The 20151-nt window shown below is 43.5% G+C and overlaps 2 protein-coding genes across 2 annotated transcripts; one reads left to right on the top strand and one right to left on the bottom strand.

Annotated features, from left to right (window-relative positions):
- The first annotated feature begins 12432 nt into the window (after positions 1–12432).
- Positions 12433–15825, top strand: LOC311141387 (tubulin beta-1 chain). The gene is made up of 4 exons (XM_084176697.1): positions 12433–13246; positions 14177–14285; positions 14397–14507; positions 14605–15825. Exons 1-4 carry the CDS (start codon positions 13190–13192, stop codon positions 15663–15665), a joined length of 1338 nt encoding a protein of 445 aa, XP_084032823.1. The 5' UTR covers positions 12433–13189; the 3' UTR covers positions 15666–15825.
- Positions 15826–18255: 2430 nt separating this feature from the next.
- LOC311140930 (anti-apoptotic protein NR13-like) lies at positions 18256–19457 on the bottom strand (the record flags this gene model as incomplete). The annotated part of the gene is made up of 2 exons (XM_084176199.1): positions 18256–18411; positions 18978–19457. The coding sequence occupies 2 exons, from the start codon at positions 19455–19457 to the stop codon at positions 18256–18258; spliced, it is 636 nt and encodes a 211-aa protein (XP_084032325.1).
- Between the last annotated feature and the right edge of the window lie 694 nt (positions 19458–20151).

Below are 20151 nucleotides of genomic sequence, written 5' to 3'. Positions count from 1 at the left end.
GTGGCGTTGGTGGATGGAGCGAGACATGATGTCCCAGATGTGCTCAATTGGATTCAGGTCTGGGGAACAGGCGGGCCAGTCCATAGCATCAATGCCTTCCTCTTGCAGGAACTGCTGACACACTCCAGCCACATGAGGTCTAGCATTGTCTTGCATTAGGAGGAACCCAGGGCCAACCGCACCAGCATATGGTCTCACAAGGGGTCTGAGGATCTTATCTCAGTACCTAATGGCAGTCAGGCTACCTCTGGCGAGCACATGGAGGGCTGTGCGGCCCCCCAAAGAAATGCCACCCTACACCATGACTGACCCACCGCCAAACCGGTCATGCTGGAGGATGTTGCAGGCAGCAGAACGTTCTCCACGGCGTCTCCAGACTCTGTCACGTCTGTCACCTGTGCTCAGTGTGAACCTGCTTTCATCTGTGAAGAGCACAGGGCGCCAGTGGCGAATTTGCCAATCTTGGTGTTCTCTGGCAAATGCCAAACGTCCTGCACGGTGTTGGGCTGTAAGCACAACCCCCACCTGTGGACGTCTGGCCCTCATACCACCCTCATGGAGTCTGTTTCTGACCGTTTGAGCAGACACATGCACATTTGTGGCCTGCTGGAGGTCATTTTGCAGGGCTCTGGCAGTGCTCCTCCTGCTCCTCCTTGCACAAAGGCGGAGGTAGCAGTCCTGCTGCTGGGTTGTTGCCCTCCTACGGCCTCCTCCACGTCTCCTGATGTACTGGCCTGTCTCCTGGTAGCGCCTCCATGCTCTGGACACTACGCTGACAGACACAGCAAACCTTCTTGCCACAGCTCGCATTGATGTGCCATCCTGGATGAGCTGCACTACCTGAGCCACTTGTGTGGGTTGTAGACTCCATCTAATGCTACCACTAGAGTTCAAAAGTGTTCAAAAGTGACCAAAACATCAGCCAGGAAGCATAGGAACTGAGAAGTGGTCTGTGGTCACCACCTGCAAAACCAGTCCTTTATTGGGGGTGTCTTGCTAATTGCCTATAATTTCCACCTGTTGTCTATTCCATTTGCACAACAGCATGTGAAATTTATTGTCAATCAGTGTTGCTTCCTAAGTGGACAGTTTGATTTCACAGAAGTGTGATTGACTTGGAGTTACATTGTGTTGTTTAAGTGTTCCCTTTATTTTTTTGAGCAGTGTACTTATTATGGACACAGTATGCTTTACATTAGCTATCTTGTTGTTATTAGTTGTTGTTAGTTGTTATTAGTCCCATCCTTCAACTCCATTCAACACCTCCCATCTATCTCTTAACACCATCCATATTGAATTTCTATTTGCCATATATTTTTCAACTGTACTGTGATGTTTTACAAAAGTTCTGAACCCTTCTATTGTCATTGTTTCTACAGATTGTAAATTGAAAATAAACATTTTTGCTAAAAGTATTATTATATTATTGATCGATTGACTATGACTTTTCAGATCACCCAGTAGTGCTATCTGCAAGGTTAGCCTCAGGTAAATATTGCAATCCTTTAGCCATTACTGGACCTGTGTCCAAAAACAAGCTACAAATGGACAGAACCAAAACAAAGGATCTAATGATTCTGTGTCTTTGCAGCAAAATCTGCAGAGCTGGGAAGATTGTTTCCCCCATATACAGTGGGGAGAACAAGTATTTGATACACTGCCGATTTTGCAGGTTTTCCTACTTACAAAGCATGTAGAAGTCTGTCATTTTTAACATAGGTACACTTCAACTGTGAGAGACGGAATCTAAAACAAAAATCAAGAAAATCACATTGTATGATTTTTAAGTAATTAATTTGCATTTTATTGCATGACATAAGTATTTGATACATCAGCAAAGCAGATCTTAATATTTGGTACAGAAACCTTTGTTTGCAATTACAGAGATCATACGTTTCCTGTAGGTCTTGACCAGGTTTGCACACACTGCAGCAGGGATTTTGGCCCACTCCTCCATACAGACCTTCTCCAGATCCTTCAGGTTTCGGGGCTGTCGCTGGGCAATACGGACTTTCAGCTCCCTCCAAATATTTTCTATTGGGTTTCTAGTCTGGAGACTAGCTAGGCCACTCCAGGACCTTGAGATGCTTCTTACGGAGCCACTCCTTAGTTGCCCTGGCTGTGTGTTTCGGGTCGTTGTCATTCTGGAAGAACCATCCATGACCCATCTTCAATGCTCTTACTGAGGGAAGGAGGTTGTTGGCCAAGATCTCGCAATACATAGCCCCATCCATCCTCCCCTCAATACGGTGCAGTCGTCCTGTCCCCTTTGCAGAAAAGCATCCCCAAAGAATGATGTTTCCACCTCCATGCTTCACAGTTGGGATGGTGTTCTTGAGGTTGTACTCATCCTTCTTCTTCCTCCAAACACGGCGAGTGGAGTTTAGACCAAAAAGCTCTATTTTTGTCTCATCAGACCACATGACCTTCTCCCATTCCTCCTCTGGATCATCCAGATGGTCATTGGCAAACTTCAGATGGGCCTGGACATGCGCTGGCTTGAGCAGGGGGACCTTGCGTGCGCTGCAGGATTTTAATCCATGACGGCATAGTGTGTTACTAATGGTTTTCTTTGAGACTGTGGTCCCAGCTCTCTTCAGGTCATTGACCAGGTCCTGCCATGTAGTTCTGGGCTGATCCCTCACCTTCCTCATGATGCCCCACAAGGTGAGATCTTGCATGGAGCCCCAGACAGAGGGTGATTGACCGTCATCTTGAACTTCTTCCATTTTCTAATAATTGCGCCAACAGTTGTTGCCTTCTCGCCAAGCTGCTTGCCTATTGTCCTGTAGCCCATCCCAGCCTTGTGCAGGTCTACAATTGTATCGCTGATGTCCTTACACAGCTCTCTGGTCTTGGCCATTGTGGAGAGGTTGGAGTCTGTTTGATTGAGTGTGTGGGCAGGTGTCTTTTATACACGTAACGAGTTCAAACAGGTGCAGTTAATACAGGTAATGAGTGGAGAACAGGAGGGCTTCTTAAAGAAAAACTAACAGGTCTGTGAGAGCCGGAATTCTTACTGGTTGGTAGGTGATCAATTACTTATGTCATGCAATAAAATGCAAATTAATTACTTAAAAATCATACAATGTGATTTTCTGGATTTACCTATGATAAAAATTACAGACCTCTACATGCTTTGTAAGTAGGAAAACCTGCAAAATCGGCAGTGTATCAAATACTTGTTCTCCCCACTGTATATAACATTCTATTGGTAGCAAGAATTTTGTATAATAATTTAAATTGAAAATGTATAGGTCTTGAATCCGGCGTCGTTTTGCGTATCAGTTCATATAATATAATAATATGCCATTTAGCAGACGCTTTTATCCAAAGCGACTTACAGTCATGCGTGCATAAATTTTTTGTGTATGGGTGGTCCCGGGGATCGAACCCACTACCTTGGCGTTACAAGCGCCGTGCTCTACCAGTTGAGCTACAGAGGACCAATCTATATGGGACGGCTGTCAATCCTTTGGTCCTTAAATTAAACTGGTATACTTTTTTATTTATCACAATTTTCTTTAACCAATTATATTCTTTAATGCAGGGCCGACAGACAAATTCCTTACTTTTTCCGCCTTCCACTTTCCTCTTCCATTTTTGTGGTAATGCTGCAATTATTTCCTGTAGTCCACAATCATCTCCTTTTGTCTTGATCACATTGAGGGAGAGGTTGTTGACCTTGCACCACACGGCCAGGTCTCTGACCTCCTCCCTATAGGCTGTCTCGTCGTTGTCGGTGATCAGGCCTACCACTGTTGTGTCATCGGCAAACTTAATGATGGTGTTGTCGTCGTGCCTGGCCATGCAGTCATGAGTGAACAGGGAGTACAGGAGGGGACTGAGCACGCAACAATAAAAAAAAAAGCTATAATCTTCGTAAATGATATCATAGGTAAGACTGGTGGAGTTATGTTGCACATGCAGCTAACAAAAACATATGGAAATGTCTGCTCTACCCAAAATTGTTGATTTACTTCTGTGTTTTGGGTTGTTGTCCTGTTGCATCATCCAACTTCTGTTGAGCTTGAATTGGCAGACAGATAGCCTTACATTCTCCTGCAAAATGTCTTGATAAACATGGGAATTCATTTTTCCGTCGATGATAGCAAGCTGTCCAGGCCCTGAGGCAGCAAAGCAGCCCCAAACCATGATGCTTCCTCCACCATACTTTACAGTTGGGATGAGGATTTGATGTTGGTGTGCTGTGCCTTTTTTTCTCCACACAAACAGTGAGGGAAAAAAGTATTTGATCCCCTGCTGATTTTGTACGTTTGCCCACTGACAAAAAATTGATCTATAATTTTAATGGTAGGTTTATTTGAACAGTGAGAGACAGAATAAACAACAACAAAATCCAGAAAAACGCATGTCATAAATGTTATAAATTGAATTGCATTTTAATGAGGGAAATAAGTATTTGACCCCCTCTCAATCAGAAAGATGTCTGGCTCCCAGGTGTCTTTTATACAGGTAACGAGCTGAGATTAGGAGCACACTCTTAAAGGGAGTGCTCCTAATCTCAGCTTGTTACCTGTATAAAAGACACCTGTCCACAGAAGCAATCAATCAATCAGATTCCAAACTCTCCATCATGGCCAAGACGAAAGAGCTCTCCAAGGATGTCAGGGACAATATTGTAGACCTACACAAGGCTGGAATGGGCTACAAGACCATCGCCAAGCAGCTTGGTGAGAAGGTGACAACAGTTGGTGCGATTATTCGCAAATGAAAGAAACACAAAATAACTGTCAATCTCCCACGGCCTGGGGCTCCATGCAAGATCTCACCTCATGGAGTTACAATGATCATGAGAATGGTGAGGAATCAGCCCACACCTACACAGGAGGATCTTGTCAATGAACTCAAGGCAGTTGGGACCATAGTCACCAAGAAAACAATTGGTAACACACTACGCCGTGAAGGACTGAAATCCTGCAGCGCCCCGCAAGGTCCCCCTGCTCAAGAAAGCACATATACAGGGCCGTCTGAAGTTTGCCAATGAACATCTAAATGATTCAAAGGAGAACTGGGTGAAAGTGTTGTGGTCAGATGAGACCAAAATTTAGCTCTTTGGCATCAACTCAACTCGCCGTGTTTGGAGGAGGAGGAATGTTGCCTATGACCCCAAGAACCCCATCCCCACCGCCAAACATGGAGGTGGAAACATTATGCTTTGGGGGTGTTTTTCTGCTAAGGGGGCAGGACAACTTCACCACATCAAAGGGACGATGGACGGGGCCATGTAATGTCAAATCTTGGGTGAGAACCTCCTTCCCTCAGCCAGGGCATTGAAAATGGGTCGTGGGTGGGTATTCCAGCATGACAATGACCCAAAACACACGGCCAAGGCAACAAAGGAGTGGCTCAAGAAGAAGCACATTAAGGTCCTGGAGTGGCCTAGCCAGTCTCCAGACCTTAATCCCATAGAAAATCTGTAGAGGGAGCTGAAGGTTCGAGTTGCCAAACGTCAGCCTCAAAACCTTAATGACTTGGAGAATATCTGCAAAGAGGAGTGGAACAAAATCCCTACTGAGATGTGTGCAAACCTGGTGGCCAACTACAAGAAACGTCTGACCTCTGTGATTGCCAACAAGGGTTTTGCCACCAAGTACTAAGTCATGTTTTGCAGAGGGGTCAAATACTTATTTCCCTCATTAAAATGCAAATCAATGTATAACATTTTTGACATGCGTTTTTCTGGATTTTTGTTGTTGTTATTCTGTCTCTCACTGTTCAAATAAACCTACCATTAAAATTATAGACTGATCATGTCTTTGTCAGTGGGCAAACGTACAAAATCAGCAGGGGATCAAATACATTTTTCCCTCACTGTAGTGTTGTGTGTTCCTTCCAAACAACTCAACTTTAGTTTCATCTGTCTACAGAATATTTTGCCAGTAGCGCTGTGGAACATCCAGGTGCTCTTTTGCGAACTTCAGACATGCAGCAATGTTTTTTTTGGACAGCAGTGGCTTCTTCTGTGGTGTCTTCCCATGAACACCATTCTTGTTTAGTGTGTTACGTATCCTAGAGTCGTCAACAGAGATGTTAGTATGGTCCAGAGATTTCTGTAAGTCTTTAGCTGACACTCTAGGATTCTTCTTAACCTCATTGAGCATTCTGTGCTGTGCTCTTGCAGTCGTCTTTGCAGGATGGCCACTCCTAGGGAGAGTAGCAACAGTGCTGAACTTTCTCCATTTATAGACAATTTGTCTTACCGTGGACTGATGTACATCAAGGCTTTTAGAGATACATTTGTAACATTTTCCAGCTTCATGCAAGTCAACAATTCTTAATCTTAGGTCTTCTGAGGTCTGGCAATCAGGCAATGCTTCTTGTGAATAGCAAACTCAAATTTTGTGAGTGTTTTTATAGGGCAGGGCAGCTCTAACCAACATCTCCAATCTCGTCTCATTGATTGGACTACAGGTTAGCTGACTCCTGACTCCAATTAGCTTTTGGAGAAGTCATTAGTTCACATACCTTTTCCAACCTACACTGTGAATGTTTAAATGATGTATTCAATATAGACAAGAAAACTACAATAATTTGTGTTATTAGTTTAAGCACACTGTGTTTGTCTATTGTTGTGAATTAGATGAAGATCAGATCAAATTTTATGACCAATTTATGCAGAAATCCAGGTAATTCCGAAGCGTTCACATACTTTTTATTGCCACTGTATCTCTCAGATATAGGACAGACACTTCAGAATCAACCTTCTTTATTGGGGGACTATCTGTTTTTCCATGTAGTGAATCTGTTATTCAATGCATTTGTATGGGCTAATAGCAGTAAGGCCAAAAATGATTTAATAATATTAAATTGTTTTTTCATATATATATATATTTTTTTTAATTCAAAATCAGATAGCTAAATTATCCTTGGTATGACCTTCTTAAAACAATTCCATATAGCTTAGTAGAGCCCCCCCCCCCCCAGCTTAGACAGGGCTTAGACTCTTATGGGTTAATGGAGAAACGGTCTCCATGGAGGGCCGGTACAACTCAGCAGGAAACATGAACATGAAGGGATACTCTAAGGATAACATCCTCCCTGCAGGTAACTGCATTTTTTCAATTCAAAATCAATGATCTACTCCTGAATTGAATATCACCATGCCATTCATGCTCTGTTACAGATGTTACGGTAAAGAGTCCTAGGGAACAGCGTCGGTATGCATGCTGCTCTTGCACAGGCTAAATCTACTAACCCCTTATTCCCATGTCAGCAGGCTCATGCATCACCATTCTCTGTTGTCTCTTTCCAGTGTAACAAAAGGCTGTGCATTGTCAGGTGGTGGTGGTTGCAAGAAGAACAACTCTGGTTCAGGCACCTCTACCCAACCACCTCGCACCAAGACAACATGCACTCAGCTATAGGAGCCATAATTATCAGTCTTCTACTTTCTGCATGTCGGACCCTCATCGTTGATCATGTTGGTCTGCAGCTACTCCACTACACAACAGGCCTACCAATCAACACAAATCATTCCCAATCACCTTCACTGTAAAAACGAATGATCTTGTCCTTGTGTTTTATCTTTATGACAAATAGGTACTGTTTAGTATATTCTAAATAGAAAATAAAGGTTTGCTTTTGCTTTATAAGACATCTGTGTTGAAATGTAATGTCGTCATAAGATAAACATACAATATTCACTATTGAGACAGTTGGAGTTTAGTTCACTCAAAACCAATATGATAGTCACTAGGCAACAAGATGATAGTCACTAGGCAACAACATTATAGTCACTAGGCTACAAGATGATAGTCAATAGGAAACAGGGACACTGCTAGTCAGAGAAACAGGATGTAAAACCCTACATCTAACATATTCAAATGATTCAGCATGCTCATACTCATGGTCTGTTCTGCTTTCTATGACCATTATCTGGGACACTTGGATAGTCAATTACATGAAAGAGGAGGATTGTTAACAGATATCTTCCACTTCTTCAGGTAAATAGAGAAACAACACAATGTTAGACAAAGCAAGTCCAACACACTGGAATTCTTGCATGTTCTTCAATTTTTCATCATAGTTTTTAATAGACCTTCATCAGGGTTTGTTCTGATGAACCAAAACACCCTAATGAGGGTCTATTGGAAATTGTGAATTCATACAAGATCGGCAGTGTCCTGGGACGTATTCTTCCAATAATCAATGAACATGACACTGGTTTTCAATACAGCCAGAAGATGGCAGTAGATGATTGGAATGTGATTGCTCTCTGGAAGTGTTGGGAGTTGGCCTGTAATAAGGGAGGGGTATTGAGTCGAACACACAGTGGACTGCTTAGCAGCTGCCGCCAGTGGCAGGCCTCTGAAAGAGATCATCATACCAAATGAGCATCTGTTTGGATGCTGTCCCAGAGATTGTAATCTTTTGGTAACAGTTTTAAGTCTGCTTTACCCATATCCCATTACCCACTGTGTCATTATGGGTGACTGTAGTAGTGTCCAATATGGTTCAATAAAACACTATACATTTATTTATTGAAATCATTGATTGATTGATTAAAATCAATGTCCCTACTACAGAGCTCATTTAAACCATTTAGAGATAATATCTGCCCTTAGAAAAAGGAAAGAACACCACAGAGAAAAACATGTGATTGGTAAACCAAATTCATTTGATTAAAGAATCACTTGAAAGAGTGCAAATGTAATTTATTAATGAATGGACACTCCCACAACGTCTCATAAACATCTCAAAATATGCTCTGTCACAACCAACCATACACCAGATATGAGCCTGTTGCTAAGTGCCGTCTAGTGGGACAGTATTTATTACAAGAGATCTTGAAAATGTATTTACATTGTCTTTGGGAAAGAACGCATCTACTCTAATCTCAAAATCCCTAAATTAGTGATGCAGTAGTATTACATCACCCCCCTCCAGAAGGCTATAAATCCAAATTGATCCAGTGACTCATCCTTAATCAATATAAACCCATCCCCCATTTTGTTCTACCATCACCACACCCATTACCTTCCATCTCAGCCGCCATCATTATCCCACTCAGTCATTCAGCCAGTGGCAGTGATAGCCCACTACATAACCAGCATAGTATATTGTCTGTGATGTGATGCCTGTTTTGATAAGTGTCACAGCAGAAGTCTGGACTTCCCCGGGCCACAGCTGACCGTATGTTCTCTGTGTATGTATCAACATCATCATCAGTAAGCTCAGTGGATGTGCCGCATAGTATGGAGCTGAGTGTCTGGCAGCGTTAGCATCAGCTGTGCTTCCTGACTGACTGTTCTCCCAGGGGACCAGCCATGGAGACAGAGGGAGAAGAGAGAAAAGCAGAGAAGGCTAGCATGCATGGCCAATCTCAGGAAAATCTATGGAAGAATGATGCATTCCCTCTCTGCATCTGGGCACTGTTCTATTATTCACACTGTAGCCTAGCCTACTCCACCACCACTGAAGGAGTGCCCCTCCCCCTCTCTCTCTTACAATAATGAATCTCACCCATTCACTCACAGATTGTTACGCTTTATTAGGGACAGATATGGTGATACACAGCTTACTACGCTATGAGAGATAGGAATCAGACACAACCATTTCTTGTAACAGCATTCCAGAGTAAATGTAAATACTGAGGAAAGTAACCTGATATGTCTAAATCACTGGGCTCCATCAGCAGACATACTGTACAGTACATAATCAGCGTGAGACACAGCTGTTCATGTCCCACACCTGGCCTGCATTATTAACCCCACCCCCATTCCACCCGCTCACCCACAATTCTACTGTATAGGCCAGGCCAGGGAAGACCACCTTTGATTTCTGCTGTTCTCCAATTAAACTTGACAAAATGTCAGATATTCACTGGAAAAATTTAATGTTACCCAAATGTTGCCCAAATAATTGTTGGGAGAACCCTCTTGTAGCGAGTAGACATCTGTCTGTACCAATATGCTGGCTAGCTGAGCAGGACTGGGCGTGACAAGTACTTTACAGTTCTTTAGAATTCTACTGTCAAGCTGTTGCAAATCAGCATCCATTTATAAATTGACTTGTGTGTACTTGTTCCACACTGGTAGAAAACACAGTGCTTGAATAGCATCACGATATGCCCACTGCAACACAGTAACTATTGTAGCCTACACTAGCTAGCATTTGCATTCTGCAGAGAGTATTTTTTGCATGGTCATGGTCTCTTTGTTATGTAACGTGAATGTGGAGCTAACTCTTCCTCACACTCCACCCTGAGAATATTGTAGTCAAGTCATAGAGATACAGTATAATACTGATTCTGTTATATCTACAGTTGTAATCCTTTTTCTCTGGGTGTAGTGTATCACTGTCTGCCACACTATCTGGCAGTACAGAGAAGATGAAGTAGTCTACTGCAGATGTAGGGAAGATGCCAAGTCAGGACAGCGCAATTTAACCATCAACCTTCTGGGGAGCTCTAGTCTAGTGGGACAGCCAAGCTGCATGTTACTGTAAGCATATAATGAGGTAACATTATGTCCATAAATGAGTCCATAAAGAGCCGAGGCCAGCAAATGCCCTCAATTCGACTCGGAGGTGCTTTTATGCTGATGTAGAGTAGACACGCTCAGGCTCACTCAGCTTCACATGACATCACACCACTTAGTCAGACTCTATTCCCCTCCAAAGTTAGATGAATAATTCATTTACTGCAGAGGGATAAAAATGGGTTGAATCAAAAGGAAATCTCACACCTCCAGCCCTGTCTTGAGGCTGTCTATTGTTGGATAGGCCCAGCCCTTGTCTTTCTGCTACTTTTAATTTATATTAAATTCAGCTTTCTAAGGCTGAGATAGAAATAGAATGGGGATGTGTGTGCACAGACAGAGGATGATATGGGAAAGGTGTTGTGTGAAACCATAATGAGCTGCTTCCACTGTATAGGATGTTACTCATGGAAATGTATTTGTGATTGATTTCTTTTGTCTCTCCTCAGGCTCTCCTTCTGCCAGTTCTCACAAGAAAGCCCCACTCTCTCCCCTTTTGTTACTGTTAACCCACCCACTTCTTCCCTGTCCTCTGTGACTGGACACTACCGTGGAGGAAAAATGTAGGGGCCATGAAATTATAGTTGAAAGCACACTGTGGTTAAGATTCATATGAAATACTATGCTTTGGACATATTTGTCACCAGCCCAACTGAACAGCTCCCACGGTCATAGGCATATGTATAGACTAGTATTCTGTATATACACTGAGTGTACAAAACATTAGGAACACCTGCTCTTCAACTCAATATTAGGAAGGCGTTCCTAATGTTTTGTACACTCAGTGTATGTATACATTGAAGTGTACACACTGGGGGCACCACAGGGAATGTCATTGTGTGCTATATCAAACTGAGAGTACACTGTATGATGACCCAGTTATAGAGTGAACACAGCAGCGATGTCTCTGCAAAGGCAGCCTACGCTGTGAGAATGGACTGTATGCACTATGCTGTAATGAGATTGAAACTAGGCCCTTTGTTTCTGAGTATGGCTATTCATTCAGCACACAGAGCTCTTATCCCTACTCCCTGACTTCTCTATAGTCTTAATCTACATGAAAATGCATGTTATGGATACAGTGGTAAGAGCTGAATGGGCATTGATCACCAGACTCAAGGTAAAGCCCCTATAGGTCCTCCATAAAGGTCTGTTCAATGGATATCGGTCCTAACTAACAGAGAAACAGCTGGGTGTCTCTCCTCTGTCCTCCAGCGCACAGCTACTGTGCCCATGCAGGAGGTGAGCGCTGGCGTCTCGGACACATTCTCCTCCTGGCACACATTTTAACTATTAATAAGCCCCCTACCCTCATTCCAGCCCTCTCTGTCTTTAAAACAGACATGCACTGCTCCCCTCCCAAGCCCACTCTCTCACTCTCTCCTGCTGCTGCACCCCTCCCTGTTTTGTTCATCCTTCCAGACAGTGTCTGTCTCTGGTGTTGAGATCGATAGCCCAACCTCCCTGTCTCATGCTAAACTGTATTTGAGCTGTTTCATTGCACCATTTAAGTGTTGTTTCATATTATATAATGAAGACTATGCCAATACAAAGATTAATTTAACATAGCAGATTAAACATTTTATTGGACTGTCTGTCACTTCATGACTGGACCTATGTTGTGATCAGAAATACATACCAAGGAGCTGGTTACAATGGGGCCCCAGGTCAGAGTCGTCCGTTGGCAATTGTAATACATAGACTAATCAGACATGTATTCATTCACAACAATAGGCTATGTATATGCAGGATTTCTTCGAGATATAGTTTACTTATGATAATCCTGTGGTGAAGTTCTCACTGTGGCCTGTAAGGGCAAAGGAGCAGCCAAGCAGTCTGTCTGTAAAGCCCCTGACACAGCCCAGGCAGCCATGTTTTACAATGCGCAAAAAGGGAGGCACCCATATTCAGACATATGTAACAACAACGCAGAGAATTAGGGATATAAATGACACTGGGTACATATAATCTAATCGAAGGTTTCCGGCCCAGTACGAAAGGCTGTAGACTATGTTGTGTTATGATAACAAAACAACTGACATATTTTCGATGACATATTAGATCCCTTTCTTGACAGAAAACATGTGACATGATGTTGGATACATTTCATGTGACAAAATGTACATCGAGAAACGAAATAGCTACGTTTCACCCCCAAGAAGCTGAAAGAATTCTGCCAGGAATGGTTACAAAGTAACAATGAGCCACGTGGACTTCGAATAAATTGGTGAGGTTGTTCGTAGTTCTACCATTTTATTTGAAAAGGTTTCACATATTTTAAAGAGTCAACAGGTGCTTCTCTTAATCATGTACTCTGTGAGGTTTATTGGATCAAAATATGGTGAAGAAAATATAGTTTAAAATGAGATATGATTTTAGCCGGCATAAAGTAAGCAGGACAAATCTTCAAGATTATGTGAGGATCACACGTTTTCGTTTAATTTGATTGATAGACAGAAGAGGCCAATGAAAATCATTCTTTGTGAATTTGATAGGTCTAGAAGTGTGTCAATAACTGGGTCTGATAAATATTAGCCAATAGATTTGTCAGATTTAGTGACATAGATGTAAGGGGCGGGCACCAAGTCCTTCTTATATAGTCAGGGAGCCCATTCTTATCGCGCACTCTAAGAAAGGAAGCCACTGGTTCGTGTTGGTATAAGAGTTGTTCTACCGCCAAAGTAAAAATGAGGGAAATCGTGCATCTTCAAGCTGGACAGTGTGGAAACCAGATCGGAGCTAAGGTTAGTCATCTGTTTTATTAATATGGTACAAATCGAGCGATAAATAACTGTGCGTAATATCGCCGTTTCTTTGTATGCGTGTCCAGTTAACCACACCCAAAGAACTGTATTGTTAATGGAAATGCAAGCAAAGAATATTCCTAACCTATATTGGTTGACGTTATTGTTTGATGGGGGAGAAAATTAAAAAAGTGTTGGTCTTTTTTATGCACTACTGTATATTTTTATTGGACCGGTTTTATTTGGTTTGGAAATTATCCTTACACTGTAGCCTACTGGTGAGTGAGACAATATACATGAGAATGGGTATTAAGAAATTGTTTTATTAAATATGTACAAATCCATTAAATGTGAATATGGGTATGGATTACAACAATTTACTCGACCTACTGCAATGCGCAAAAGGGGAAGTAGGCCTAAGAGATGTCAAATTAAATGGCCATATTCCAAGTAATCTATTAAGTAATGAATACAAATCGGTTATTGTTTTAAAACAACAACAAAAATCCCGAAAAAAAAAGGGAAATTTGTTTAATCCCATATTATGACCTAAATTCGTCTCATTAATAGCGCGCCGCGCCCGGTTTTTTGGCAGATGTGGGCGGTGTTTCAGCAAGTGACGTTTTCGACATTTTCAAAACCATTGCTGATGGGTTTCAGCCAATCGGAGGTCATGCCGCGCGCGCGGAATTTTACAGGAGGGACATTTTCATTCCAGATACCTAACCATAAGTGTGTACCTATAATGAACCTTGCAATATAGTCGATTTGATCCATTGACGTGATAAAATGGGAATATTGAAACAATCTAATAACTGCATAGGCCTACCATGTATTTGATTAACGGATCACACTTTGAATGGCATATTAGCCTACCTGTTATGAATTCCATTTTGCGCTGTAAACTAAAACCGACTGCTCTTCTTCCAGTTCTGGGAGGTGATCAGTGACGAACATGGCATTGACCCAACTGGTACATACCATGGGGACAGTGACCTCCAGCTCGACAGGATCAACGTCTACTACAATGAAGCCTCAGGTAAGCCTTGTTTGTCTAATGTATAACCACATTTATCAAATTCCTTATCCTTCTCAATTGAATATATGTGTGGTTCTGACATTGACCTTTATTTTCCTCCTGGTTGTCTAGGTGGTAAATACGTGCCTCGTGCCGTGCTTGTCGACTTGGAGCCAGGGACCATGGACTCTGTGAGATCTGGACCCTTCGGCCAGATCTTCAGACCTGACAACTTTGTGTTCGGTAGGTCCCTCTGCTTCATATTTCAATATGATAAAAATACTGTACATAATGTCGCCAAAGAAAGGCGAGAGGATTTATCCAATCTCTTGTTTTGCAGGCCAGAGTGGTGCTGGAAACAACTGGGCCAAGGGCCACTACACAGAGGGAGCTGAGCTGGTGGACTCCGTCCTGGATGTTGTGAGGAAGGAGGCTGAGAGCTGTGACTGTCTGCAGGGCTTCCAGCTCACCCACTCCCTGGGAGGTGGAACCGGCTCTGGCATGGGCACCCTGCTCATCAGCAAGATCCGTGAAGAGTACCCCGACCGCATCATGAACACCTTCAGCGTGGTGCCCTCACCCAAAGTATCAGACACTGTGGTGGAGCCCTACAACGCCACCCTCTCAGTCCACCAGCTAGTGGAGAACACTGATGAGACCTTCTGTATTGACAACGAGGCTCTCTATGACATCTGCTTCCGTACCCTCAAACTCACTACTCCCTCCTACGGCGACCTCAACCACCTGGTGTCGGCAACAATGAGCGGTGTCACAACCTGCCTGCGATTCCCAGGACAGCTCAACGCTGACCTCCGCAAGCTGGCCGTCAACATGGTGCCCTTCCCCCGTCTCCACTTCTTCATGCCTGGCTTCGCCCCCCTCACCAGCAGGGGAAGCCAGCAGTACCGCTCCCTCACTGTGCCCGAGCTCACCCAGCAGATGTTCGATGCCAAGAACATGATGGCCGCCTGCGACCCCCGCCACGGCCGCTACCTTACAGTGGCTGCCATCTTCCGCGGACGCATGTCCATGAAGGAGGTGGATGAGCAGATGCTGAACGTGCAGAACAAGAACAGCAGCTACTTCGTTGAATGGATCCCCAACAATGTCAAGACCGCCGTCTGCGACATTCCTCCCCGTGGCCTCAAGATGGCTGCTACCTTCATCGGCAACAGCACAGCCATCCAGGAGCTGTTCAAGCGTATCTCAGAGCAGTTCACAGCCATGTTCAGGCGTAAGGCTTTCCTCCATTGGTACACCGGAGAGGGTATGGACGAGATGGAGTTCACTGAGGCAGAGAGCAACATGAATGACCTGGTGTCTGAGTACCAGCAGTACCAGGATGCCACCGCTGAGGAGGAGGGAGAGTTTGAAGAGGAGGGAGAAGAGGAGCTGGCCTAAATGTGTGTAATTGTGCACATCCAAGCTGTATAATTCACTGACATGTCAGTCTCGACCTTTCCAGTGTTCCATTAACTGTCCTTTTTTGTTTTGTCACCTCTGCTATTCCTGTCATTTCTTGTCTGTACAGAAACATGTCAATAAAAGTTCTTTTGTTTAATGTGCTGTATCCCTCGATTTAATGGTTGCTTCAATAAACTATGGTTGGGCTTCAATAATAGCCAGATCAGTTGTCACGTCACACCATTATTCTTACAACCACCAGTTCTTCAACTAGGCAATAGGTTTCAGTGGTGAAATCATCATTCAAATGACATGAGTATTTATTGTATTGTAACCAGTTTTTTTTATATATATAATTGTAGTGCAGCTGTTCCTGGTGGTGCATTTATGAAATCATTCCTGTATGTTTTCTATACATAGTACGAAGAAGGGCTACACTGTTGCCCAGCACAGTCATGTGCTAGTTTTCTGAGGCATAGCTCAGGGGTTTACATGTTTTGGCGTGCCTCTGAAATCTGATTAGTGAGCTAAGCTCATGGTAAATCTGTTTTGCAGGTGAGTGATTTTAGCCACTCAAGCTATGATTTAGTCTGACAACATGCACTGTAGTGCTAATAACCCTGCTGGTTATCCAATAACTTCTATCCCGTGTAATGTTAACAGACCAAATTGGCAAGTGAAGTGATGTTTCATAAACCCTTTTCAGTTTCTTATATCCCCATTTCGATGTTAGCGCACACATAAGCATACACATGTAGTCTATACACCTTTATTTAACTAGGCAAGTCAGTTAAGAAGGCCTCCTGCGGGGACGGGGGGCTGGGATAGAAAAAGTAAATATAGGACCAAACACATCACAACAAGAGAGACCTAAGGCAACATAGAATGGCGACAACACAGCAAGGTAGCAACCCAACATGAAAACAACATGGTAGCAACCCAACATGGCAGCAGCACAAGACATGGTACAAACATTGTTGGGCACAGACAACGGCACAAAGAGCAAGAAGGTAGAGACAACAATACATCACTCAAAGCAGCCAGAACTGTCAGTAAGAGTGTCCATGATTGAGTCTTTGAATGAAGAGATGGAGATAAAACTGTCCAGTTTGAGTGTTTTTTGCAGCTCATTCCAGTCGCTAGCTGCAGCGAACTGAAAAGAGGAGCGACCCAGGGATGTGTGTGCTTTGGGGACCTTTAACAGAATGTTAAAGAACGGGTGTTGTATGTGGAGGATGAGGGCTGCTGTAGGTATCCCAGATAGGGGGGGACGGGGGGGGCCTAAGAGGGTTTTGTAAATAAGCATCAACCAGTGGGTCTTGCGACGGGTATACAGAGATGACCAGTTTACAGAGGAGTATAGAGTGCAGTGATGTGTCCTATAAGGAGCATTAGTGGCAAATCTGATGGCCGAATGGTAAAGAACATCTAGCCGCTCGGGAGCACCCTTACCTGCTGATCTAGAAATTACGTCTCCGTAATCTAGCATGGGTAGGATGGTCATCTGAATCAGGGTTAGTTTGGCAGCTGGGGTGAAAGTTGAGCGATTACGATAGAGGAAACCAAGTCTACATTTAACCTTAGCCTGCAGCTTTGAAATGTGCTGAGAGAAGGACAGTGTACTGTCTAGCCATACTCCCAAGTACTTGTATGAGGTGACTACCTCAAGCTCTAAACCCTCAGAGGTAGTAATCACACCGGTGGGGAGAGGGGCATTCTTCTTACCAAACCACATTCCCTTTGTTTTGGAGGTGTTCAGATCAAGGTTAAGGGCAGAGAAAGCTTGTTGGACACTAAGAAAGCTTTCTTGTAGAGCGTTTAACATGAAGTTTATTGCTAATTTGGCTGACAAAGTCAAATGTGTATATGAGTAATATTAAAATATGCCTGTCCAGTCACCATTATGTAGCCATGACATGGGTTGAACTTGACAAACCAAAGGCTGTGTTTACACAGGCAGCCCATATCTGGTCATTTTTTTCACTAATTGGTCTCTTGACCAATCAGATCAGCTCTGAAAGATATCTGATGTGAAAATATCTGTTACCAATAAGTGGGGAAAAAATCTGGATGGGGAATTTTCATTTTTAAAAAAATAAACCCTGCTGGATGGGGCATTTTCTGTTTCAATTGTGCAAATATCCTTGGCTGACACCTGACACAGTGAAAAGCTTATCTCTACTGAATTATGATTCAGTTGTAAACTAGCTGGCTGGTTAATACTGGGAGCCTATTGTATGTTTGTTGAGCCCTGAAACTGTTATATGTCAATGTCTAGAGCAAAGTCCCATAACTGCCTGGCAGGCAATATTATCGCTGTCTGACTTGTTCATCTTGCCCTCTGACACATTATTACTGATGTAATGTTTCTACCAGCATGATTCAGAGGTTTTAAGTTACACAGTATGATACACATCATGTGAATGTATGTAAGTTGTGCATTGTTGATGTATTGTTACAAAACTCTTTGTTATTACACACCTCAATGGTTTAAAATAGGCAATAGTGGGACATTGAGATACAATTGGAAAAGAGATGCTTTGGGAAAATATTTATTCACAAAGCAGACTTTTGGAGCTATCTGATTTTAGTCACCAGGTCGGGGTGTTGTTGAAGATATTATTCGTTTCCACAGGAAATAGGACAGGATACTGGTGACCAATAGCAGTAGAGTCCAGCAACATACCTTCTTCACCTGGCCCTCCAAGTCCTGCTTCTGCCCAAAGCGGGACACAAAGCCTGTCTGCCAACAACAGAAAACATGATTAGATCCCAGGAATTAAACATAATTTAAGATTCACAACAACAACAGGACAACCTAACCACATTTTAAACTGTAGTCTAGTGCTCTATTCAATCAGATCTGCTTTTTCCGACATCCTTAAAGCGGTTCACAAGCAGCTCCTGGCATTATACCTAAAGCGGACATTGCCATTTGCTGCACAGAGTCGCATTAATATAAATCCCATACAGCCTTGTTTACAAGTTGGAACACTGGAATGTGAGATGTAATCTACACCTCCATTAGGATGATAGAAATCATCATTATTTCATTTAATTATGTTTCAATTTGAGTGTAATTATTCCTATATAGCTTACACTTTCTCGTTCTGAACTTCTAAAGGGAGTGGGGCGGGTGTGGCTTCGTGACAATGATTGCAAGAGCAGCTCCTCGCCGATTCGACGGCTCCAACGACTGCCAAAACATCCGTTATGTGGCTGTCTGCTATCGCTGGTTAACGCTTGATCTGATTGAATCTAGGCCTTAGTCATACTATGCCAGCAAAGAACCTTGACCAGTGAACTTACCCATCCACCCTTGTCCCTAATCTCTGGACAGATGACCCTCTCCACGTAAACCCCCACACACTCCTTAAGCTGGGGCAGAATTCCCCCCATGCCCCTCTCGTGGCAGTGCAGGGCCATCTGGCCAGCCAGCACATACACCGACAGCACTGCACTCCAGGCCAGGTCTCGTCGGCGCCCCCCGGGGGTGGTGGTGGCAAAGTGCTCATCCAGGATGGCAGTGAGCATGGGGCAGGCTGTGGCCTCAGTCACATCCTGGAAGACGCGTGGCCAGCGCCTGAAGAAGATGGGGAACCTAATGAGCAGCTCGTCCCCAGCATGGCGCAGGGCTGCTGCTGTGGCAGTAGGGGGTGGGTCTATGTGGCCGTCGGGCCCTGCGATCACATAGTTGATATAGTCATGTAACATCAGATAGGCTTCTCGTACCAGGGGGTCAGGGCTGTTTATGCCACTCCTGCTCTCTAGCCCCTCTGACTGACCCATCGCCTCTGGCTGACTGACTCCCTGTTGCAAATCACAAAGCTGTGACTTGTATTAGAGCAGTGATCCGGTCACAGATAAACAGTCCCTGTGCCAAGTTGCCGTCAGCCATCCTCTCAGCAATGTCAATTCCTCATAGAGTGTTAGAGATCCAGTCACCTGAAACCAAAAAGAAATCATCAACCTCTGCACTGTACATGTTGAACAGCACAGTGGGTAAAAAACATGTAGCACTTATTATACCTTTTATAAACAAAACAAGTGGAATGATTTTCAGTTAATGTTAGTAAAATCTGTGCAATTCTCCAACTCCATTATGATGTTTGTTAGACTAATGTCATATTACACAGACATAACATACAATATTTGAGTATAACATATTCTGAAATGTCAATTAATACAGCAAATGTGCACATTTCCAATAAACAACACTAGCATAGAGAAAGTATTTAAAACTCACCCCTTCCCTTCCAACAAAACACAAGTGGTACGAAGACACACACACACACAAAAAGGAAACAGAGGAGCAGAGGAGCAGGTGACGGAACAACAGCGGGTCCAGAGCAGTATGTAGTTCAGTAGGAGTAGGTCACCACCCGGTCCGCTCGTTGCTGCCTTTACCCAGGCTAAATTTAGAGGCCTTGTTGGAAACTGACACTGAACTCCTGCCTCATATGCACAATCCTCTGGCACACAT

The sequence above is a fragment of the Coregonus lavaretus genome (assembly GCF_964263955.1).
Source record: "Coregonus lavaretus genome assembly, chromosome: 14".
NCBI classification, from domain to species: domain Eukaryota; kingdom Metazoa; phylum Chordata; class Actinopteri; order Salmoniformes; family Salmonidae; genus Coregonus; species Coregonus lavaretus.
This window is presented reverse-complemented; position numbering and strand designations above follow the sequence as displayed.

Coding starts and splice junctions, on each gene's coding strand:
- LOC311141387 (XM_084176697.1), top strand. CDS start 13,190: ATGAGGGAAATCGTGCATCTTCAAGCTGGACAGTGTGGAAACCAGATC. Junction 13,247..14,176: donor GAAACCAGATCGGAGCTAAG/GTTAGTCATCTG, acceptor CTCTTCTTCCAG/TTCTGGGAGGTGATCAGTGA. Junction 14,286..14,396: donor CTACTACAATGAAGCCTCAG/GTAAGCCTTGTT, acceptor CTGGTTGTCTAG/GTGGTAAATACGTGCCTCGT.